At 45.7% G+C, this 24,363-nt stretch overlaps 2 protein-coding genes across 9 annotated transcripts in view; both read left to right on the top strand.

Moving 5' to 3' along the window:
• The window catches only part of LOC133469721 (zinc finger MIZ domain-containing protein 1-like), a 79,852-nt gene extending 60,504 nt beyond the window's left edge, over window positions 1-19,348 (top strand). For 5 of the 8 annotated variants that reach the window (XM_061757127.1, XM_061757128.1, XM_061757133.1 and 2 more), the window contains 18 exons: window positions 9,690-9,825; window positions 10,308-10,422; window positions 10,509-10,726; window positions 11,041-11,242; window positions 11,317-11,592; window positions 11,698-11,880; window positions 12,003-12,080; window positions 12,165-12,333; window positions 12,416-12,557; window positions 13,420-13,630; window positions 13,706-13,811; window positions 13,937-14,097; window positions 14,171-14,238; window positions 14,345-14,413; window positions 14,809-15,044; window positions 15,114-15,277; window positions 15,903-16,196; window positions 16,429-19,348. In XM_061757127.1, coding sequence (XP_061613111.1) covers window positions 9,690-9,825; window positions 10,308-10,422; window positions 10,509-10,726; window positions 11,041-11,242; window positions 11,317-11,592; window positions 11,698-11,880; window positions 12,003-12,080; window positions 12,165-12,333; window positions 12,416-12,557; window positions 13,420-13,630; window positions 13,706-13,811; window positions 13,937-14,097; window positions 14,171-14,238; window positions 14,345-14,413; window positions 14,809-15,044; window positions 15,114-15,277; window positions 15,903-16,196; window positions 16,429-16,536 — 2,936 coding nt within the window. In that variant the 3' untranslated portion in view covers window positions 16,537-19,348. Of the gene's footprint in view, window positions 1-2,179; window positions 2,395-2,516; window positions 2,553-5,349; window positions 6,199-9,689; window positions 9,826-10,307; window positions 10,423-10,508; window positions 10,727-11,040; window positions 11,243-11,316; window positions 11,593-11,697; window positions 11,881-12,002; window positions 12,081-12,164; window positions 12,334-12,415; window positions 12,558-13,419; window positions 13,631-13,705; window positions 13,812-13,936; window positions 14,098-14,170; window positions 14,239-14,344; window positions 14,414-14,808; window positions 15,045-15,113; window positions 15,278-15,902; window positions 16,197-16,428 lie in introns of those variants that run through there. The other 3 variants (XM_061757131.1, XM_061757126.1, XM_061757132.1) reach the window with 3 other exon arrangements.
• A 1,349-nt stretch (window positions 19,349-20,697) lies between these two features.
• On the top strand, window positions 20,698-24,361 carry ppifb (peptidylprolyl isomerase Fb). The gene is made up of 6 exons (XM_061757136.1): window positions 20,698-20,974; window positions 21,109-21,139; window positions 22,615-22,703; window positions 22,779-22,875; window positions 23,486-23,561; window positions 24,040-24,361. Exons 1-6 carry the CDS (start codon window positions 20,822-20,824, stop codon window positions 24,173-24,175), a joined length of 582 nt encoding a protein of 193 aa, XP_061613120.1. The 5' UTR covers window positions 20,698-20,821; the 3' UTR covers window positions 24,176-24,361.
• Window positions 24,362-24,363: the final 2 nt, after the last annotated feature.

Below are 24,363 nucleotides of genomic sequence, written 5' to 3'. Positions count from 1 at the left end.
CGGGTCGTCTCTGGGGCGCTCAGCGCGCACGGGAGCCGCTGGCGAGTGGAGCAACGGCTCCGTCTGTGATTGGCGTTGCTGTCTTTTCTTTTTTTTTTTTTTTTTTTTTTTTTTTTTTTCTTGCAAGCCAGCCATGAATAATTGATGTGCATTGTGCAGTCAGGCACTGGACACGCCGGGGGGGGGGGGGGGGGGAGAGAGAGAGAGAGGAGGCGCTGCCCCAAGCGAGACGCTCAGAGAAACGAGGTGGAAGAGGAAGAATGCCACAGCGAAAGGAGGGAAAGGCCTTGAAACGCGCTGCCTTTTTGACACCCTCGCTCGCTGTCGCCACCGTCAGTTCGGCGCAACGAGGTGTTCGGAAACGGTCGCTCAGGGTCTTGCCTTTTCACATGAGGGGCAATCAATGCTTTGTAACTCGTTTTAGGAAAGTGCAACATTCGTAGCGTTTGCTCTTTTTACGGAAGTGTAGCGTCAATAGTTGCTCTGGTTTTTTTAGGATGGGGCAACGTCAATAGTTGGCCTTCTCAGGACGGTGCGACGTGAATGTTTTTTCGAAGTTTTAGAAGAGCGCCACAAAAATAGCTTGTCTTCGTTTTAGGAAGTGGAACAGATCAGTAGTTTGTCGTATTTGAAGGATGTTCGACATCAGTAGTTTGTGTTCTTTTCAGGTGAGCGCAACATGAATTTGTCAAATCTTCAACTTCAACACGAATGTGTGTAATTCTTCGGAAAGTACAACCTCGATAGCGTGATTTGTTTTGAGGAAAGTGCGGCATCGACAGTTTGTCAAAGGAAACACAAAAACGAATGAACCAAGCACCGAGCGGCTTGGCGGTGAAGGCGAAATCTGCGACGTGAGCGGAACGGCGTCGCGTTTGCCTTGCGGGGCCGCCCGCCATAACAGCTGACTGGCGCATTTGACCCACTTGCGCTTTGCGCACAAGGGTTGAAAATGCCGACCTAGTTGAGGCGCCGTTTCCAGCCAGACCGTCGGCGCCCTCCCTCACCTCACAGATGCTGCGTTGGCCCGGGCGTTTGGGTCTTGGGGATTTGGGACGGTGTCGCAACAACAGGTCTTAATGGGAACTTGATCAGGACATAAAATGCACTAATGGAGAAAACGTCAGGAACTGTTATGAAAAGACAGATTTCGTATTTGTAGGTTCCGCACTCCTGTCTTGACATTTCCAATGATTTGTTAGATTTGTTTGTCATTTTGGACCTTTTGGGTGTCAAAAGAATCAATTTCAAGCCATCCAGGCAAGTTCAGTTCTTGGTACTTCCAAGAAGGTCAAGAGTACAGTAGCCTTCTTCCTTTGGCCCTGATAATGGTCTTGGTACTAATAATTCCTGGAACTAAAAGGTTCCAGTCGGATGTGTCCAAAGCTGCAGACCACACTCCTTGACGGTGGCATCTTATGACCCAGATAGAGTTCTTGGTACTTTCTAGTTCCTGGAACTACAAGTTTGCAGTCATGTCCAGAGTTGCAGACTCCATCCACCCCGGATCATTCGTACACCTCTCGAAAGTACTACCCGAACAGGGTCTTCTGTAAGCACCAATCGAGTTCTTTGTTCTTGTAGTTCCTGGAGCTACAAGCTTCCAATCATCTTCCAGCACGGCAGACCCCGCCCCAGAGGTTCTTGGACCTCTTAAAAGTAGCACCCCACACCTTGGCACGGTCTTCTTTTGGTTGTTGGTCCCTGTTGTTCCTGGAATGAAAAGGTTCCAACCATGACCAGAGCTCCGGCTGGTTCTTGGAAATACCGAAAGTACTACCCCGCCCCTTGGAGGCACCTGGACACTTCTGCTCACTGAAAGGTCCAATCATGTCCGACACTGCGGATCCCAACCCTGATGGTTCTTGGGCCTCTCAGAAGTCTTCTTTTGAGCCCAGATGAATGACCCCGGAACTAAACTTAGGCACACAGCCGTCTTTGAAAAGTTCTAGTTCCGGGTTACAGTTATTGAATCCTCTTTATTGATTTTGAGAGCCCAGCTTGTATCGGTAATAAACGAATCGTTCTTCGAAGAGGATAAAGAATACAGTATATGCCGGCCTTTTTTTTTTTTTTTTTTGCCTTTCTTTCCATTCTCACTCATATTTTTCTACCATTTCATGCTTTCATTTAATTGACATTATCTGTTTCTTTTCAGCACTTACTTTTTTTTTTTTAGGTTAGATGGTTAGAACAAAAGCATTTCGGCACAATAACTGCAGAACAAATGGAAAGTGCCAGCACAAAACACAACAGTAGCTGAACTTGACTGCGACGTAACCACGTGAACTGATGGCGGCCGGACGTTTCTGAAGCTCACTCGAAAAATCACATTTTTCTTTGCGACACAAAGCAACAACAAAAAAAAAGACCGATTGTAAGCTAGGGCCACCGGTAAGTGTGTGTAAGTGTGTGTGCGTGCGTGTGCGTGCGTGTGCGTGCGTGCTTGTGTGCGTGTGTGTGTGTGCGTGTGTGCGCGCGCAGCCTAGTAAAAATGTAAAATTTGAACCCTACAGAAATCAACTGCTGCAGGAGGTGTCGGTCCGACTCAGGTACTGCTTGTGTGTCCCAGCGCAGGAAACTGTTACGCACACCAAGTCGTCATCATCATCATCATCACCACGCCATTCCGTACAGTGTGGCTGCGTGGAATGATGTCATCACCCGTATTGTTCTGCTTTTCTTCTTTGGCTGCTGCGGTGTGGTGCATGTCACACGTGCCGATGTTGTGCGTCCAAAGCTTTTGCCTGCGTCATGTTTCATCTCACGCACTGAAAGTTGTGTGTGTGTGTGTGTGTGTGTCATATACTGTCCAGCGTTCTGTGGATGGTTTGGCTGTACCTAATGATTTGGCTAGGGAGTGTATTTATTAAGACGGATACAGGGACGCTCATATTTGGTCACTTTCTCTCTCTCTAAATAATAATACTAATACATCAACTAAGGCAGGAGAACAATGTGGTTGTTTGTTTTGTTTTTTTTTTCCTCCCTCCCTCGCCCAATCAGCAAAGCAAGGTGATAATAATAATAATAAAATAAATGAAATAATTATGTGGCATAAAACAAATGATGAACAATTAAATAATAATAAATATCAAATACAACAATCCATCCATTTTCTGAGCCGCTTCTCTTGACGCGGGTCGCGGGAGTGCTGGAGCCAATCCCAGCTATCATCGGGCAGGAGGCGGGGTGCACCCTGAACTGGGTGCCAGCCAATCGCAGGGCACATAGAAACAAACAATCGTTCGCACCTACGGGCAATTTAGAGTTGTCAATTAACCTCGCACGCATGCTTTTGGGATGCGGGAGGAAAGCGGAGTGCCCGGAGAAAAGCCACGCAGGCACGGGGAGAACATGCAAAGTCCACCCAGGCGGGGCCGGGATTTGAACCCGCAACCTCACAACTGTGAGGCTGACGCTCTAACCAGTCTCCACTGTGCCGCCTATATATATATATATATATATATATATATAAAATACAAAAGTAGGAATACATTTTTAAAAAATTGCATTTTTAATAAGACAAATCATGAATGCATGTCGTCCATACAACAATTAACCACAACTAAAATAGTGATAGTTACTGAATCATAAGGTATAATTATTGAAATAAAAGTATATTTGACTGGAACTAGAATAATAATGATTCATTTTAAGGGACAAAAGAAACTAACCCTAACAAAAGAAATTGAACCCGTACGCTAATATTTATTTATTGATGATGTTTATTTAGGCGATGTGCGTGGATACTGTTATATGCGAGTCATGTTTTATTGTTTGTTCACTGAAAGGTACTTGAGCATTCCACTACGAGTGGTTTTACCTGTACAAGCGATATCTGAACAAAGAGCCGCAAAACAACATTGTGCAGCGGTGCTTTGACGTACGAGTCACCCAACTAAGGTGCTTTTGTTTTTTAGATATGAGCTGTCATTGGGTTGATATTTCTTTTTTTTTTTTTTTTTTTTCTCCCCCTCCCCTTTGGCTTGCTCGCAAAAATTGGAGACGCAAGCGCCGTATGCAGTCAGTGCACGCAACTCCTCTCATTTCACAACGAGCAGCAGTTTGTCTATTTAAAACAACCGCATAAATTTGCCTTAAAGCCCACTTAGCTTAATGCTAACAAACAATGCAAAACACCATAGACAGGTTAACGACTAGCACTGATGGTGCGGTGTTGTGACCAATGTAACAAATGATGGAGCAACACATGAAGACAGACAATATAACAACACTCACCGGCATATATTCTTCATCCTCTGCGAAGAAGGACTAATATTACTATAGCTTACAGAAGCGTGACCGTCTCCTTTATGTATATTCATACGTCTGTTAATACTGCCTGCGGCTGCCCAACCCGCGCACCAAAAGGGCAGCACAATGTCCGTTGAATTGGAGCAAAAAGAGTGGCAAAAACTGTCGCAATCTTTCCATTTGGTTTAATTGGGTCATTACTCTGCTTTTTTCTAAAGTACAATATTATAGAGTTCTACTTTTTCTCATTTAAAACACATTACATTTTTTCGGGGGGGGGGGGGGGGCGAGAAGGGGTGAATCAGGTTTCCAATCATTTCAATAGGGAAAGATGATTTGACATACGAATGTTGAAGTTTTAAGTTTCATCGTTGCCATTTGGCACGAGCGCCAATCCCGACTTTTCCTCCCAAATCCCAAGCGATCGCACATATGGACGACGCTAATGAGCCCGCAGGGGTGCCTGGACGCGACCCCTGGGGTCTTTGACTCCCCCTCGCCAGGCTCCCATCGCAGACTGGTCTCAGGTGAACCGGGCTGGGCCGGTTTGGTCCCGAGCACCCCGAGGTGGACGCGGGGCCGGGCACATCTGCGCCTCGCCTAATTAGCTTCGCCGCTCGGTTTTTGGCCTCGGTTTATAGCGAGTCGCTCGGGGCGACGCTCTGGAAGCCGTTGCTGGGTGGAGGAGCGCTCGTTTCTGCAACTCTGGTCAATAAAGTTGTTTTTGTTCAAGGGCCTGATAGCCCAAGCGTGTTAGCATTTGCATTATCATAATCAAACATGTATGCTAGGTTGATTGAAGACTCTCAATTGCCCGTAGGTGTGAATGTGTTTGTTTCGAAAGTATGTGCCCTGCGATTGGCTGGCGACCAGTTCAGGGCACTTCAGTTGATTAAATAGCTGATGAATTCAAATGAAATTTATTATAAATAATACAATGAAAATAGATTCTTTTATTAAAACAATTGTGTATATACACATTGCGTTGAATAATTGTTCATTTAATTTTAAGTTTATAACTAAGCGAATAAATTCAAAATAACGGATAAAAATAAGAATCGATTTTTTATGAAATGAAACTAATTTCCATATTTCCATAGACATTTAACTCTTTCTCATAATTTTTTATGTCATTAAATAATTGTTCCATTACAATTGAATGGACTACAATAATAGTAGTAATAATAATGACAGCACAATAAAATGATCAAAATAAAATATTTGAAACTATACTTTTGAACATTTGAATAGAAAAATAGAATTCAATTATCTATAACTGGCCTGGAGTCTCACGAGATGTACTCAAATCACCCACAACAACGGGTCCGATCGTGTTGGTTTGTTGGTTTGTTGGTTTTGTGGCGTGTGTGCAAATGTACGCTCCATGAAGCCTGTTGATCAAATAACCAATGATCAAATTGGCGAAGGCAAGTTGCAGGTTTGCGGGCGGTTTTGCGTCCCTTCCCAATCAGCTTACAGTAACAGATTGAACGCGGGTTGGGCTCGGGCCACGTTTGCCTTTGACACGCGAGGAATTATTTCTCAGCGGGGCGGCGAAATGCGATAGATGTCCACCTCCTTGCTTTATCGGCGCTCCGGATGGCTTGCCCTGTTTTTAATGAGGAGATTTGCGTGCGCCAAAGAGAGATTATGGTGGCAAACGTCGCAAGCTGCCGCCTGTCACGCGTCGCCATCAACACGAGATGACGCGTTGTCACATTGATGTGTGGAATTTTGACATTTGGTCCACGGAGCACTTTTTCCAAACAAATAATTGCTTTTTTTTTTTTTGGTCCAAGCGTCCAGCCCTTCCTCTTTGTTTGTGGCCAGCAGGAGGCTGGAGGCTTTAAGCCTGCCAGCCAGCAAGTCTGGCATCCCGTGAGGCGACAGGCCTAAGTACCCATTGACCAGACTCCAGCAGCACCAGAAAATGAAAAGAAGGTATAGACAAACATGAGCTGCAGTTGTCTGCCCTATTTAGCACTCAGCGCATTCTTGCGGTTCTCGTAGCACCTTAAAGAAAGGTACCGCCGTCATAACTTTGAGTACGTCAGACGCATTTGATCCTGGAGGAGACTAAGGGGTTCATCAGCAAATTGGAGACTGCGGAGCATGAGATTGTTTTCACTTTCATCTTTTCTAGCGGCGTACACGCAAATGTAACGGCGGCGAGTCTGCTCAACCGATGACAAACAAGCAGTAGTTTACATCAGACGCACTTAATCCAAGAGGCCCTCTGCAGCAATGTGGGGACTGCGGAGCATATTGTGTTCATGTTTGCCGTTACTCAAATGTTGCAATAATGCCTCCACGACTAATCGCCTCGACCAGCGGTGTTTATGTCAGAGACATCGATCAGCAATGTGGAGACTGCGAAGGATAATATTGTTTGTTTTTTGCCATTTCTAGCCGCGTATGCTCAAACATTATAGTTGTGAGTCTGATACATTTTATCCAAGAGGAGACTAAGGGACGCTACAGCAAATGAAAGACTTCCTTTCATCATTTCTGGCCGCGTATATTCAAACGTTACAATGACCAATGAGCAACCTGTAGCCGTTTACCCGAGACGACGTTTAATCCAAGAGGAGACTAAGGGATGCTGCAGCAAAGTGGAGACTGTTTGCGGAGCATAACAGTGTGTTTATTCTTGCCATTTCTAGCCGCGTATGCGACTCCAATGTTACAATGACGCGATGAGCAGCGGTTTACGTCGGACACATTTGATCCGAGAGGAGGCTAGGGGCTGCGGCAGCTTCGAAATCCAAAATCCTCTCGGCCGCCCTCAGTAACCGGGGACACTGCGGCTCTCGGGGCTGGCTTGAACTGACTGGAGGCGTGCGGGAGAGCGTCGGCAGCGTCGCAAACGAGGTGTTTGTTTGTGATCGGGCCGAGAGAGGACAATGCCTCGGGTGGGGGGTCGACGAGGGAGCAGGTGTCCATTAGGTAGTGAGCCGGAGATGAGGAAGGAGGAGGGAGGAACCTTCTGGCGTCGCTGCCGCCAGCCATTCACTGCTGCTGCCGCCTTTTATTCAGTACGCTGCAGTTCCCTTCTTGAAGCTTGATTCAAATGAACTCGGTTTTCTGGAGTTTTCTGGGCGTTTGTTCCAGATTCGGGGGCACAGAAGTGAAAAGCTGTTGAGTTCGGACTGTAGGAACGGAGAGCAGACCTGTCTCGGAGGACGTCTGCGTTCTAGATGGTCCACACTCAATGACGAGGTCCGTGATCTATTTGGGCCCGAAAACCGTTTTGAGCTTTATACACTCGCAGGTGTATTTTCGAATCAATCCTCAGGCAGACGGGGAGCCTGAAGCCTGTAAGGATCTCAGGACAATGTCATCATGCGTCATGGTTGACCGTTCAGCTCACCTGCGCCTATCATTTACAAACATTTGGAAAAGGTCTAGAATGATGATGAGCATCATTATTGTACTCGAATCCGGTCGAATCCAGCTGCTTTGATCACGCGTGAAAGATGGAGGACTCCCTAACGAAAGGCTTCGATCGACCGATGATGTTTGGGAGACCCGATCGAGAGAGAGAGAGAGAGAGAGACAGAAAAATGTGCTGCCAAGTCAGAAGCCGGTTTCTTTTCTGAACAGTGCCTGACTGAAAATGACATGTACTCTGAAGTAATCAGCTTCCATGTCGCAAAGCTTCATTTGAAAAGCTTTGAGGAGATGAAGCGACGCAACTCACTGGCAACGTCTCGCCTCTTCATTGAGCTGAGGGAAAATGATCCCAGTGCACCTTTTAGCTCGTTAGCGCTCCCACTTATCGGCTAAATAGCGGAGACGTGTTTAGCAACACGCGAGAGGGGTGCGAGTTAGCGCTTGTTGCTATTGAGTAACGGGACCTAATTGAGCTGTTGCACGCTGGCGGAGGGCCAAGCCCTTGAGTGGAGATGGAAAAACAAAAACCTCCAGTCAGACGTCTCCTGTTTTAATTCAACCTTTTGTGGAATTCCTGCACTGGAGAAATACGACGTTGTCTTTATTCTGTAAAGGGGAAGTTGGCGCCCAGGACTCACAAGTGAGATGCTGCTTTGGGTCGTGGCGAGTAAAGGGGGTCTTCGGTTCCTACGGGAACGACGTAAGCCGTCTCATGTCCACTTTTGCGGCTGTCGCGACACAGCATCGATATTCCACTTCTGACACGATTCCATACCCAGAAGCGAGGCTCTTCCTTGACACCAATGATATTGTGTTGTCTTAGAGCAATATAGGAAGAGCACCAAAAAATACAAAATGCAAATAGTGAACCACGAAGACTTTTTCATCAAGTCGGACGTACTCCCAATAGCTCTTGCTTGAGAAAACCGGCTAAAAAGCTTGAGTGGATGATTTCAGCCATAATTGACATTTGGACAGTTGGTTCTTGTTTGAAAAATAGACCTGGTGGAAAGTCACACATAGTTAACACGATCATTTTTGGGCAAACTAATGGCACAGAAATGCTCCTTTGTGGCGACAGAGCTGACGTTAGCTAGCAGGCTAGCCATTACGTTTGGCTACATGACCGCAAACACAAGCCGTTTTGTCACGGCTTTCAGTTGAGGTCAGCGGTCGCCGCTCACTTTTCTGCCGCCTGGAAGTACCCCGGCGCCTATTGTTGACAAACATTGTGAAGGGCCCTGTGTTGTTTTGTTCTGGGAGGAGAGGCTGCCGGCACCATCTGTACGCGGCTTTTGTATCGCATCTGTCATCTTTGCACCAATCGAGAGAGGACGTGCCTTTCGCCGTGGAAATTCTCCCGTCAGAGGACAGCTTGTGTCCTATTTGTTGTGCCAGTGTTTGTGTGTAGGAGTCGGCCTGGGTTTTCTCTTTTTCCTGCGCTGGTGTGCAGCCGCTCGGTTGCCATGTTTGCGCCAAACGGCTTTTATGTTTGTTCCCGTCAGCCCCATTAGTCAGAGACCTACTCCGTCGCCACCCGTGTGCCTGGGAACACGGCGTACGGACCTCGGCTCGTAAGCACCGACCCCTCCCGGCCGACGAGTGATGTGAATCTCAAGAGGGGGAGGCTGCTTTTTTGATCCAATCCACTTTCCGATTTTGACGCCTCCGAGAGGCTATTAGCAGTCAGAGAGCGAGAGAGACAGAAAACACTGCAGATGAAAAAGACATCATTCCGTCACTTTGCACTACCCGAACAGGCGTACGACGCAGACCTAGAGTGAACCCTCGTGGCCAAGAGCAGGCAAGACATGCTGGATCTGATTCTGCTGCAGCAGGAACCTTCTCATCACCGACACGAGACATACAATTTTCCTTCATTTATCAATACATAATGCCTACGTGTCAAAGACAAACCGTATGTGCTGACCCATGACAGGATTGTTGATGCTCCCATTGACTCACTCGTGTCGCTTTTCGCAACAAAGGATCATGAGCAAACATCTGAGCCACTCCTTTCCGCTTCCTTTTTCTTCTAGCTCTTCTGTCCTCCTGGTGCGAGGAACTGGGACGCCTCCTCCTGCTGCGTCACCAAAAGAACCGACAGAACGAGCCCCCGGGAAAAGTGCCCATGCAGCCCCCCATGAGCTCCATGAAGCCCGGCCTCTCGCACGGGTCAGTGTTCACCCGCTGAAACGGCCATGAGAATTGTCTCTGTTTCCACGACATTTCGACAGGTTCCCGCGGAAACATGCGCCTGTTGGTCTTTGGCGGGTCAGGGGAGAATCTTGAAACGGTGAAAGAGTAAGAGAGCATGAAATCGATCATGCATATGAAACGTAAGGAACGGAAGTCACACAGAAGTCGGGGGGCGCCGTGACAATCTCCCTTCTGTATGAATGATGATTAATCCTCAATGTATTAACATCAGATAGGCCAGTTCATCATTGAACCCGGATCATACTGCGGCGTGTGCATGGCAAAATGAACAAGTCACCTATGACACTTCCAGTTATGTACGAATGTCAAGAAATTTCCATCATTGAGTAGACGGAGAACCATCAGACGCACTCCACCGAAGAGGATGAAGCTGCTCACAATCAATGACGGCAAATGTGTGCAATTCCACAGAAACGATTTACTTGATTTCCCCACAGAGATGGGTCTTTTCCCTACGACTCGGTTCCCTGGCAACAGAACACCAATCAGCCTCCAGGTTCCCTGTCGGTGGTGACCACCGTCTGGGGCGTCACCAACACCTCGCAGAGCCAGGTGACAATTCAGTCCCCTACAGATTAGCGAGCGAGCAGGAATGAACATGTCCCATAAGCCTCTCCGCCGACCCTGATTGTGTCCAGGTTTTGGGGAATCCCATGACCACCAACAACAATCCCATGAACCCGGGCGGCAACCCAATGGCTTCGGGGATGTCTGGTAATAATCCTGGGATGAACCCCTCTCAGTTCAGCGGTCCGCAGCAGCAGTTCCCCAGCAAGGGCACCGCCAACCAGGGCTACATGCAGCAGGGCATGTACGGACGACCCAACTATCCCGGCGGAGGCGGCTTTGCTGGCAGGTAAGTTGGGCTGTGCTCATGAAAAGTTGTCCGATCGGTGAAATGCTACTTTGACTTACAAGTTTCATTTGTTCTCTGACGACGCTCGGCTCTCAAATCACTTTCCCCATTAAAATGAATGGACATGCTGTTCGACAAATGTGTGTACTGATGGTGGTCGAATGTTGTAATGTTGTGAGTATCTGAAGCTAACTCGCAGGTCAAATTTGCAAAGCAAAAACTCGGCCAAGCCACGGTTCAGAACTCCAAACACTTGTAAGTTGGGGCAACCGTGAGTCAAGGTACCACTGTCCTATGTTCCGTTGCTTTTAAAGCTATCCTGGGGGCCCCAATGCTGGACCCGGAGGAATGGGCATGCCTCCGCACTCGCGTCCGCCGTCGGACTTCGCTCAGCCTGCGGCCGCCGCCGCCGCCGCCGCGGTGGCCGCCGCCGCCGCCACGGCGACCGCCACTGCCACCGCCACTGTAGCCGCTCTGCAGGAGACTCAGAACAAGGACATGAATCAATACGGACCAGTAAGACCGAATGCAGTAACAAAAGCAACCTTTACACCTCCGAGACGCAGACCGAGCCCCTTTTTGTCTTCCAGATGAGTTCCTCTTTCCAGATGGCACCAAACCAGGCCTACAATAGCCAGTTCATGAACCAGCCAGCACCACGTGGGCCCGCATCCCACCCCGGGAACATGGGCTCAGGCATGAATGCGTCCAACATGAGCGGCCCCCCAATGGGGATGAACCAACCCAGGGCTCAAGGCATGGGACCCTTTGGAGGTCACGGCCAAAGGATGCCCCAGCACGGGTATGCGGGAGCCCGGCCTCAGGGCGTGCCTATGCAGGGCATGAAGAGGCCCTATCCAGGCGAGGTGCGTGCGTGTACGTGAAGGCGTTGCTCTCTCCGAGGGACAGCCTGGAATTTGGCAAACCTTTCCTGTCCATTGCGCGGTTCTGAATGTCTTTCTGAATTACAGCCTAACTACGGGGGGCAGCAGTATGGACCAAACAACCAGTTCCCCAGCCAGCAGGGCCAGTACCCGACACCCAATGCTTCCAGGCCGCTGCCGTCCAGCAACTACCCCGGCCAACGGACGCCAGGACAGCAGCTCCAATCCCTATATCCGCCACCCAGCGGTCCCATGGGACAGTATTACAAGGTACAGCACGTCAAATGTTAACTAGAATTAGAATTACAGCGCTTCGCCCTTGGGGGATTATTGTTATGACGACTGGGAGAATGGTTCTAATATTGTGGCCTCCTTTTTTTGCATGACTACAGCAAGAGCCGCCTTTTAATGGCCAAAGCACCAACTTTTCTGGGAGTGGTTATCAGTACAGCCAGGGCAATATGAATGGGGCAAGTCCACACTATCAACCCGAGGTTTGGCACTTATGAATCCTTGGATTTGATCTCAAATGTTCTCATTTTTCTTCCGTCCAGCCACCCAGACCAATGGGCAACTACCCCCACTCCCCAGTACCGGGCAACCCCACCCCTCCGATGACCCCGGGAAGCAACATCCCTCCGTATTTATCACCCAGTCAGGACGTGAAGCCGCCATTTCCTCCGGACATCAAACCAAATATTACTGCTCTTCCTCCACTGCCCGGTCAGTAACTGTTTCATTTCCGAATAGAGGAAGTGCTCCTTGATGTTTTGCGACGGCTCTGACTGCTCGTCATCTTCTATAGCCAACCACAACGAGGAGCTGCGCCTCACCTTCCCGGTGCGTGACGGGGTTGTCCTGGAGCCTTTCAGGCTGGAGCATAACCTGGCAGTCAGCAATCACGTCTTCCACTTACGGCCCTCGGTGCACCAGACACTCATGTGGAGGTAAGACTTCATGTGATCTGGTAAATGTCAACGGTCAGGATACAAGGTCGATCCATGTAAAGGTTTGTGGAAGAAGCGGGTTAGTAGCATGTATTTCATTACTGTTAATTAGAGACCAAGACTTTGAGGCCAAGTTAAAACGAAGACCAAGGCAGCTTGAAACCAAGACCGAAGTAGATCAAGGCAGAGTCGATACCAAGTTTGATTGAGTCCACGATGGGGCAATGTCACACCAAGTTGAGACAAAAACCCAGGCAATGTGAGGCCAAAACCATGTGAGACATGTGAGTGGAGAACAAGACTAAGAACAAGTCAAGAATAAGACCGCGGCAATGTGAAACAGAGTTGAGAACAAGACCAAGGTGAGACCAAGACAGAGGCAACGTAAGACAAAGTTCAACTCAAGACCATGGCAGATTGAGACCCAGACCAATGCAAAATAAGACAGAGTCAAGAACAAGCTCAAGACAGGTCAAACCCGGACCGAGGCAAGGTGAGACCGAGTTGAGAGCAAGACGGATCAAGACCGAAACCAAGTCAAGAACAACACCGAGACAGATCAAGACCAAGGGATTGTGAGACTGAATTAAGAACAAGACCAAGTCGAAACCAAAGCTTGACGCAAGGTTAGATGGAGTTGAACTCAAGACCAAGGCAGATTTAAGATCCAGAGCAAGGAAAAGGTAAAGACAGAGTTGAGACTAAGTTGAAGGCAGAGAAAGACCAAGACCGGGTTAAAGCTACTGTACCATCAAAATATTTGCTGGTCTTTGTCCCAATACTTGAATCCTCAGAGAAGCACTGCCATCCTTGCACATCTTGTCTGAGGTCTTGAGAATGAATCCGAAGTACCCCTTTCCAGGTCGGATCTGGAGCTGCAATTCAAGTGCTACCACCACGAGGACCGGCAGATGAACACCAACTGGCCGGCGTCGGTGCAGGTCAGCGTCAACGCCACGCCGCTCACCATCGAGCGCGGCGATAACAAGACTTCCCACAAGCCCTTGCACCTGAAGCACGTCTGCCAACCGGGCAGGAACACCATCCAGATCACCGTCACAGCCTGCTGCTGTGTAAGTGCAACACTTACCAAAAAAAAAGTGTGTCAAATGCGGGCTTTGCGTTAACGTGCGGGTTTCCTCCCGCAGTCGCACTTGTTTGTGCTGCAACTGGTCCACAGGCCGTCGGTCCGCTCCGTCCTCCAGGGTTTACTGAAGAAGAGGCTCTTACCGGCCGAGCACTGCATCACCAAAGGTATACGGTGAACCCCAACGGCAAAAGCAAACATTTGCCAAGAATGTCAATGTATATATTTGTATAATTGATATGCAGTGCACTTTCCCGACTCACCTGTCTCCTTCCCCCCATGACCCTCAAAGTCAAGAGGAACTTCAGCAGCGTGGCGTCGTCGTCGGGCAACGCCGCCCTCAACGGCGAGGACGGCGTGGAGCAGACGGCCATCAAGGTCTCACTTAAATGTCCCATCACTTTCCGGCGAATACAGCTCCCAGCCAGAGGGCACGACTGCAAGCACGTTCAGGTACACCCGGCGGCGAATACGCCATAATGGAAGTGACCAGAAATGACACAAGAGTCGTGTGGATTTCTTGCAGTGTTTCGATTTGGAATCGTATCTACAATTGAACTGCGAGCGGGGCACGTGGCGATGTCCTGTGTGCAAGTACGTTTACACACGCACGGGGGGGGGAAACAAATGAAAAGGATTAGATTAGGAATGATTGATTTGAGTTTTTCACTAAGCGGTCCTTTGCGGGTTCTCTCCTCAGCAAAACGGCATTGTTGGAAGGGTTGGAGGTGGACCAGTACATGTGGGGCATCTTGAATGCCATTCAAAAGTAAGCCGGTAAAAACGCTTCAACTCCAGTATTATTCAAGTTGTTTTAAAAGGGGATTTTGTAACTAAAAATATCGCAATATTTTTCAAAGTGAAGACAAGTGATTTGCCCTCGTGGGCCACATAAAATGATGTGGTGGGCCGGATCCAGCCCCGGAGCTACCAGTTTGACACCTGTGCTGTATTGTCTTTTATTCTAAAAATGATTTTCATCTTCCGTGATCCATTTTTTTTATGTTTTTGTGGTTATCATTTTTTTTTTCCCCACTAATGGTTGGCAGAATTTAGATTTTTTTTTTCCTTTCCAAATGATTTATGAATAGTGGCACTTTGATTTCTTCAATAATTTACCATGCGTCCTCGTTAGTTACCAAACACGTGTTTTTGCGTCGTCAGCTCCGAGTTCGAGGAAGTGACGATCGACCCGACGTGTAGCTGGCGGCCGGTAGCCATCAAGTCGGAACTCCACATCAAGGAGGACCCGGACGGTCCTCTGGCCAAGCGCTTCAAGACCATGAGCCCCAGCCAGATGATCATGCCCAACGTCGTGGACATGATCGCCCAGCTCGGCCCCGGACCCTCGCCGTACCCCTCGCAGCACGGGGGCATCAACGGCGAATACGGCGGTCAAGGTAGGGCGTCGACAAAGAAAGCGAGCGTAGGTTGAAGCCCGTTACTGAGGTGGCGTTTTCATCTCCTAGGCAACAGTTACCAGGGCCACGGCAACTTTGAGTTCCCGCACGGAACGCCGGGCGCGACGTCCATGAACGATTTTATGCACGGACCCCAACTGTCGCACCCGCCCGATATGTCCAACAGCCTGATGAGCACGGACAAGCCTCTTTCCCACAGCATGCCCGACACGGTGAGGTGGCCCATTGACAATTTGAGGAAAAGATATTTTGCCCTGAGTCTCCTCTTGGATAATATTTGAGAGGAGAAGTACAGGAGACCCACTGTTGTTTTTTTGTTTGCATGTCTTAATTGCATATTACCATAGTCTTCACTTTGCTGCCCTTAGTCTCCTCTGGGATAACATTTCTTATTACAGAGTTCAGTGCCACATGGTTGTCAGAATGTCACAGATGCCCTTAGTCTCATTTTGGAAGAAATGTTTCTCTTTAGCGTGGAGAAGGAAATACAGGAGACTCTTGTTCTGCACCACGGTTGTCAGCGTGTCTCTTTCCAATTGCTGCCTTCGATGCTTCTGGATTATGAGTTTCACAGTTGCCCTTAGTCTTGTCTTGGATAAACTGTGTCTCCTTACAGTAGAGAAGGAAATGCAGGATACCCTCACTCTGCACTCTCACTCTTGTCAGTGTGTCTTGTTTCGACCAATAAGTTCAGTGCCACATGGTTGTCAGAATTTCGCTTTTGCCCTTAGTCTCCTCTTGGATGAAGTGTCTCCATAGAGTAGAGAAGTAAGACCCTGGTTCTCCTTAGCGTGTCTTGTCGCGACGTGTATTGACATTTTCCCTTTATCCTCGCAGATACCTCACTCCTCCGTCAACGAGCCGTCGCACGGCACGTTGCAGCAAAGCATGCACGGGTCGCCGCGTCCGGGCGGCCAATCGGGGCAGCAGCAGCGCCACCACAGCGGACCCCCGCCCCCTTCGCGGCAACCCCCGCCGCCCCCTCCTCCTCCTCCTCCTCCTCAGCAGCAGCAGCAGCAGCAGCAGCAGCAGCCCGGTCCAAACAGCCACCCCCACGGCGATCTGACATTCAACACCTCCAGCGGTTTGGACAGCCAGGCCGGGTCGGACATGCCCGAACCTTCTTTAGACGTGAGTTGCACCGTGACACTAAACACTTTTTGAATGTCCAGACGGACGGAAAGATGGACAGGTAAGTCGGTTGCTCGGTAGATTGATAGATGCCAGATGGGATAGATACTGTAGGTTAGCTAGGTACTGATAGACTCTCATTTAAGGAGTTTGAAGTGATGAGGGTGTGCACACTTTTGCAACCACCTCATCTGAGTTGTTTATTTTTTACTTTTGCTTCCTCCTCTCGCAGCTTCTTCCAGAGCTGGCCAACCCGGACGAGCTGTTGTCCTACTTGGACCCGCCGGACCTCCCCAGCAACAGCAACGACGACCTCTTGTCGCTCTTCGAAAACAATTGAGGCTCGTCGGGGACTGAAAACAAAAACAAACAAAAAAAGACTCAGTACTTGACGAACACAACAAAGATGCACTCCCCTTCTCTTCTTCCTCTTGTATAGTTTGGCTTCAGAAAGGACGTTTTTAAAAAAAAAAAAAAAAAAAAAAAAAAAAAAAAAAAGCCGTCGGGAGGTAACGTTTGAATTGTGCGGCTATAATCAATTGTTTTGACTCCACGTGCATCCACTTGCAGCATTTATGATCATCATAATTGAAGGAACCGGGTTTGACGAACAATCCGCCCTATGTCATTTCAAAAGCACAAGATAATTCATTACTTCCCTCAACATTCGGAATCTCTGAAAGTGAAGCGCTGTGAATACTTTCCTGATGCACCGAGTGCATTCAGAAAGTATTCGCAACGCTTCCCTTTCTCCACATTATGCTATGTTAAATCCATGTTTCAGAATGTAAGCAAATGTTGTCAAATAAAATCACATTTCATTTCAGATGGCCGTAAATACAAAGGAAAGTGTTTTTCCACATACACTTCAGCCCAAAATTGTTCACGCATGAGTAAATAAATTCACAGTTTCTCACACTGGACGCTGCAGTTTTGTGCTCCGCAGTCTCCAAGTTGCTGCAGCGGCCCTTAGTTTCCTCTTGATACAATTTTCTCTGGAGAAGTACAGGAGACGCTAGTTCTGCCAGTGTCTCTTTTAGGCTGATGCGTTTAATGGAGGACAGTTTTCACAGCTTTCCTGCTCTGCCATTCGTCCCCTCTTGGAGAAAACATATCTTCTCACCATGGATAACTTCAGCAAACACGTATTTTTTTTCGTGTTTATAGTCTCCATGTTGCTGCAGTGACCCTTAGTCGTGCATTTTCTTACTGTGGAGTATTTGCTTTTTTTCAGACCTATATATTTTAAAATTTGTCAAAAGTTCTAAATCAATTTAGGCTTGGAAATCTCTTTATTTATATAAAATGAGTATGAAAAGAATTTCAATGCTTCATTTGTAATGAGTCCCAATCATTGATTAAATGCCCATTCCTTCGTTCTCTATTTTCTGCTACACAACAACGGTATCGCTCAGTCTGTTAAATGAGGCTCAGTGTGCTAAGCTAATGTGTTTTGTATTTTTTTTTATTTTATAGAAACGCTAACATAGAAGGCAAATTGTTAATGCACCGATTTACTGGATTTTTCTTTTGTTTTTGTTTCTTTGTTTGTTGTCTCATTGAAGCAAACATGATTTGGGAAACTGCTCACCAAAGTTGGAAGGGTGAGAATGACGTTTGTGTGTGTGTGTGTGTGTGCGTGTTGAAAGTTATAGTTGATCCATCGCAACATGGATCGTAAACGCAGTATTTGTGCTACATTTCCTTGACTGTGTGTTTGATGCAAAGAGTGCTGTTCAAGTATGCAAATGTATTATTATTTTCTAAGAAATGCTATTGTGATTGTAAAATATCATTGTGAATATTTTTCTATCATCTCGATGAAGAAACAAAACAAAAAAAACTTTCTTTCATCCTCTTCCTCCTCACATTAACCACCCACACTTGGCAGCCCAAAATGTCTCCTAAGTTATTTCCTGTCTGTCATTTAAAAAAAACATTTTTTTTTAAAGTAAACACATAAGCCAGCCAGAGATACGGAACTGTCTGTCCATCCATCCATCCATTTATTTTTATTTTATTTTTTTTTATATTTGCTGGTATTTACTGTATGAATCATTGTTGTCAACACGTTGGTATATTAAGTTATATCAGGCGTATATTTGAAGGAAAAAAAAAACATTTTAAAAGATTATTTTTTAAAGTTGTTTTGGTTGTTGTAATATATACTATATGTCATCTCCTTGCCCCAACCTTTTCTTGTGGTAAGTTGTTTTGTACTTTTTGATTATTATTATTATCTAAGGCTAGAAATCAAAATGTCTCTCACTGTTGACTTTTTAAATTATTGTTTTCATAAAATTTCTGCCTTATTGGTTGCCATATACATGCTATCCCCCAACATCTCCCTTCTTGAAATTTATTTTTTTGACTATTAATCAGTAAGGCTAAAATTTCAATATCTCGCTGTAGCCTGTTTTTTTTATTTTTATTATTATTATTACTGCATTTTTTTTGTTGCTCTATACATTCCACCTTTTTTGTAATTTATTTTGTACTACTTTTCTGGGTGTTGTTTAAAAAAAAAAAAATTCCTTACTGGCTTTCATGTAATGTGAACATCATTGTTGTCAATACGGTGGAATTTTAATGAGCATATTTTAAAGACTGTCACAGTATTGTTCATATTGTTTGTTGTTAAATGAATCTGGCTTTTTTACTATATTGTATACGTTTCAACCCCTTCTTGTTTTTTTTGTTTTGTTAATTTGTCTTTCTTTTTATTCATATCTAAGGCTAGAACTCAATTGTCTCTCACTGTAGCCTCCCTCAGCATTTTATGTCATTGAATTCACTTCTTCCAGTTCAGAACACTGACAAAAAAAAAATCTTTGACTATACACTGCCACATAATTTTATTTATTTTTTTATACTATCTGAAAGGAGAGGTTGGATGAATTCATGTTTATTTCTTGCATACAGGTGAGCCACTTTTGTGTACCCTCAATCTGTAGTTGCACAATCACATTAAAGGATCTTGCTTGAAAGAATTTTTTTTAAAATGAAGCGCGGAGGGCAAAGCGAGGTCATGTGTGCTAAAGATGTCTGTAAATATGTAAATGAATATAGAGACGTGAACAGAAATGTATTCCTGTTCCCTGGGAATGTGCATTGTTTCCTCCGAATAATAAAAAAAGCTTGCAACCCCTCTATTGGAAGTGGAAGATTGGTAGTTTTATGCCCCCCTCCTCCCTTTTTGGGACTGTCCGTGTTGTTGTACGTTCTCGTCTGTCGCTTGTATACTTAAAAAAAACAAAAAGTCCAAAAGATTGTAAGTAACATTTTTTAAATATCATCGAAAAGCCACTGTCTGTGTTTGTACATTGTAGTATGTACAATCATTTCATACTGCTCGGAATTTTTTTTTTTTTTTTTTTGTAGTTTTGCAGAGCTGTATGTACTTAGACCATGTGACACCCTCATATTTATCTAATAAATATGTATTCAGATAATACCTGGTCTTTATTTTTCACTTAGTGTCTTTTAATTTGTTTTTATTTTAAAAGGAAAACTATTAACAATGGGTATCACAGTTTACAAGCTAACCATTAAAAACTAAATCTACTATGAAATGAGGCAGGAGATAGTCTATACATATGAAGGACTTTTTTTCAACATTTTTCTTTTCTGGTTTTGATTCAGCGATCATTTTGGGCTGATTTGTATTATTTGAATCCAAAATGTTTTGTTTTAATCTTAAGTCTTTTACTACGCTACTCCACTGGCTGCTGTCAATGGAGTGCTATAGGGCGCTAGCCCACCACGTTACCTTGAATAAAACAATTAATAAATATGTGTATCTATTTTTAGATGAACATGATAAATATAAAGTTAATGACAACGTTTTGTTCATCTGTGTTGTCTGAATTGTGACGTGTTTCTGTTCATTTAAATGTTTTTGCCAGTTATGGCCATAACGCAATCAAATCAATGTTGTTGCTAATCATTTACTTATTCAAGACTCCAATCCACCTTATTATTTATTATATAAAACAATAATTGATTGATTGTGTGTGTTTTGTGATAAAGGAAATGAAAAATTACCAGATATTTAAAGGACTGAAAATTGAACAAATATTTGATGATTTCAATCAGGACTGAAGTTGATGAAGCGATTCAAGAAAAAAAAATTGATGTATGAAAAGAACTATAAATTTTTAAGTGTTTGCAAGAGTGAAAAACAAGAATAAAAAAAAAAAACAATAAGAAATCCTTAAATGCAAAAAAACGAAAAGAAAAATTAACTAATACAGTCGTTACATAGTTTTAACAATACAAACCTGGCAAAAAAAATCACTTTTTATGGAATGTTAACATAACTTCCGCCATATGATAAACAAGCACACACAAAAATACATGATAAAAGAATCCAAATCGACAAATAAAAGGAGTATTTAGCAAACAAGTTAGTGCGTGACCATACGCCATATTGTTTCGACCGTAGTCATCTCGCGATGTTTGGAACGCGATCTCGCCATAGTGTTTACTTCCGTTTTTACCGACATGTACTTCCGAGTTGCGTCTGCGTAAGGCGGGCGGCGTGACTTTGGCACGCCAGTGAGTGACGTCAAGCGGTTCGTGACACCGTGAGGCAAATTGAAACATTTCGTCATTTCCAAGACAAAATGATGTTCGTATCGAACCGCGTGAAACTGTGTTCGCTGGCGTCCACTGCCGCGAGGCTGTGCAGCAGCGGCCCGGCGGCTGGCAACAGCAACCCGTCCGTCTACTTCGACATTTCGGCCGATAACGAGCCTCTTGGCAGGGTAACCTTCGAGGTGAGGACTCATTGACACGAGAACAAAACCTGACCTTTATTTGACTTTCAAGACGTGTTTATAGTTTTGTCACACACCAACTAACGAGTGCAGTTTTCATTCCTCTTGCGTTTTGTCTCTCTTTTTTTGGCAAGCTCAACGCTGAAGTTGTGCCAAAAACTGCAGGTAAGCGGATAACTATGTTTACTCATGTTTGGCGGTCGCTAAAGGCTACAGGTTACGGACTACTAGATCAATAAATTAAAAGACCGTCGTTTAAATGCAATGGTCTTTTCATTTTACGAGAATAAAGCTGTAATGTTACACTTCACAATGTAATGTCAAGTTTACCTTACGTAAAGTAGAGAAGGGCGAGTAGCGGTATCGGGCCAAAAGCGACCTGATTTCAAGCTTTCGGGTACTTGTTAAGGCCGCTGATATCAGCCATTGATACTCAACAGTAAAACAAATCGGACATCGACGGAGTCCTCCTTGCCAGTAGTTGGCGCTACGCTGCGGCGGTTTGGCACATCAGGGACTCACGCGGTGTTGCCAACTTGGCGACTTTCTCACGAGATCTTGTTCAGACGTTGTGGAGACATAAACGCACGAATGACTCTGCGGTTAATCTCCTCAATGCTGCCGTGAGCCCTCCGCCATCGCAAGGCACGCACAGGCGGTCGGGTTCACGGTAGCCTCGCGCGGCAGTCATAGCACAGAGGAGACGCGCGCACGCCCGTCCGCGTCCAGACGGCAAATGAAATGCACGTGTGCAAAGCTGCCTCGCTTTCCGCCTTGTTTTCCAGAGCGAGACGCAAAAATAAATGGCTGTATTTGACTCGCTAACTTACCCCCAACCCCTGCAACATATCTCGTTTGGGTCACTTTGCCAGCCCCAAGCCCGCCTAACTCGTTGTTAGACTTCGGGCAAGAGGGTACCCCGTGTACACCCTCAAGTGGTTGCCAGCCAATCGCAGGCCACATAAACAAACAACCGTTCACACCTACGAGCAATTTAAGGCAGAGGTGTTTTCATTCTGATTTCTCTCAGAGGGCTGTTATGACTGTGAAACCTTCATGGTTGATTGCCCCATATTATTGCATATACACAACAAATTGATGGGTAACCAATTTTGAAATCAGAATTCAAGGATAATAGGATGATCACTTACTGTAAAAAAGGGGGGTGTTGGTAACAAAAAATGCTTGTAATATTTTAATGTTATTTATTACATATGACAATTTAAAATGTTGGTACAGATTTGAACAAGAATCACAGAAGTTGATAGACTTGATTTGCTTCCGCGGGCCGGATTTAGCCCCCGGGCCTTGAGTTTGGGACCTGTGATTTACAGTTTTGAATTAGCCTCCCGTGCATGTTTTTGCAATGTGGGACGAAACCAGAGTAACTGGAGAAAAGCCACACAGGCACGGGGGGAACATGCAAACTCCACACAACGAGGCCGGACTTGAACCCGCAACCTCTGAACTGTGAGGCAGATGTGCTCACCCGTCGAGCACCGATCCGCTAAGCCGCGTGTCTAAAATTAAAATGCTTCATTGCTAATGACAACTTTCCAGTCAGTTCATTCTTCAGATGGGAGTATATTGCGCAACCTTCTTGCATCATGTATTTAAAGGAAATAATTTCCTTCTGACAGAAAACTTCCGGGCCCTGTGCACGGGGGAGCATGGGTTCGGCTACAAGGGCTCCACGTTCCACCGGGTCATCCCTCAATTCATGTGCCAGGTACGTGCGTGCGTGCACACACATCTGCTGGAGCAGCTTTTTGTTTGTCACGCTTTGTTTTAAAATGTTTTTTAGGGTGGCGATTTCACAAACCACAACGGAACCGGTGGGAAGTCCATTTACGGATGGAAGTTTCCAGATGAAAACTTCAAGCTGAAGCACACCGGACCTGGTAGGGACCAACTGGACACGCTCAATGTTGCCAACTTGAAGAGAAATCATATCAAAACTTTTTCCACCATTAAGGTGGCTGATAAACCCTAAAACGCATGTCGAAGACACTTTTCATTTAAAAAAAAAAAAAAATAATAAATGAGGAATACACTGGATATAAAAGTCTGTACAACCCTGTTCAAATGGCAGATTTTGTCATCGAAAACAAGTGGGACCGAGATAAATCATTTCAAAACAGCTGAAGAAATATGGCTCCATAAGTGTGCACACCCTCTTATAACGTTGATGAGGCTGTGTTCACAATGAACCAATCAGATTCAGACCTTATGTTTTAAACGGCATCATCGCACACCTGCCACCGTTTAAAGGGCCTCCGCTTGACCCGATATAAAGTTCAGCTATTATAGTCTGGGTTCACTGTATTATTAGGAACAATATTAGCATATATACATTTCATTATTTGAATGTCTTAAATTACTCTGTCCAATTGGACAGAGTAATTTATGCATGCATACAAAATCTGGGACGGGTTCACAGGGCTTCACTTTTCCAGACAAAAAATAAATAGCTTTTCAGAATTTTGATGATGAAATGTTTATTTCCTCGAGGCATCTTGTCAATGGCCAACGCGGGACCCAACACCAACGGATCCCAGTTTTTCATCTGCACCAGTAAGACCGAATGGTATGACTGCATACTTTATCATATTTCTCTTTTGCAAAAACTTTATTGTGTTCTTTAAAGTTCTGCCGTTATGTGGTCATCTCGGAGTCGCTGGCCACTCAAAACTCGCGTTTCTTCGCAAAATAAAAATGTTAAATACACTAAAATACAGAAACCTGTGAGGGATTAAAACTTTGAGCGAGAGATGAAAAAGGAAAAAAGAAACCACTTTTCATCTCTCCTGGACTTGATGGGGTGATTCAGCAAAGGCTAGGAAATGTGACTTTCTGCGTCTTTTTCCAAAGGGCTGCCGTTAGTTACATTTGTAGCAAATGCTGTCCGCGTCGGGGTCATCCGGGAGTCCTTAACCACGCCAATCCACTGACTTTTTTTCTGAAATAGTTTTGGGAGGTTGCATTAGGCAGCTTTTCCAAGGGGGCCGCCACTAGCTCCATCGGTGGTAAATGTTCCGCTCTAACGGCCCGGCGCCCTCACGCAGGCTGGACGGCAGACACGTGGTGTTCGGCAGCGTGAAGGAGGGACTGGACGTGGTGAAGAAAGTGGAATCTTTCGGCTCGCGGTCGGGACGCACCTCCAAGAAGATCACCATCGCGGACTGCGGCGAGCTCAACTAGTCTCCTGCTCTTAAAATTCCCAACGGGAAGCTCTTTTGTCGTCCCGAGGGCGGGCGTCTCTTGTCACACTGTTTTAGGTCAGGCAACCGCTTGATGCACTTGAATGTCTCACCATGAAATGTGAACTTGAGCCATTATGTCATTTAACTTTATTTTCCAACAATAAAGTCTATTTTTTTTTTTTTTTA

The sequence above is a fragment of the Phyllopteryx taeniolatus genome, chromosome 19 (assembly GCF_024500385.1).
Source record: "Phyllopteryx taeniolatus isolate TA_2022b chromosome 19, UOR_Ptae_1.2, whole genome shotgun sequence".
NCBI lineage: Eukaryota > Metazoa > Chordata > Actinopteri > Syngnathiformes > Syngnathidae > Phyllopteryx > Phyllopteryx taeniolatus.
Note: the sequence above shows the minus strand (reverse complement) of the source record. Positions and strands in the feature narration are given on the sequence as shown.

Bases quoted from the DNA above. Each gene is read 5' to 3' on its own strand.
- ppifb (XM_061757136.1), top strand. From the start codon at position 20,822: ATGATGTTCGTATCGAACCGCGTGAAACTGTGTTCGCTGGCGTCCACT. The intron at 20,975-21,108 runs GTGAGGACTCAT...TTTTTTGGCAAG, and splicing joins TTGGCAGGGTAACCTTCGAG to CTCAACGCTGAAGTTGTGCC. The intron at 23,562-24,039 runs GTATGACTGCAT...GCCCTCACGCAG, and splicing joins TGCACCAGTAAGACCGAATG to GCTGGACGGCAGACACGTGG.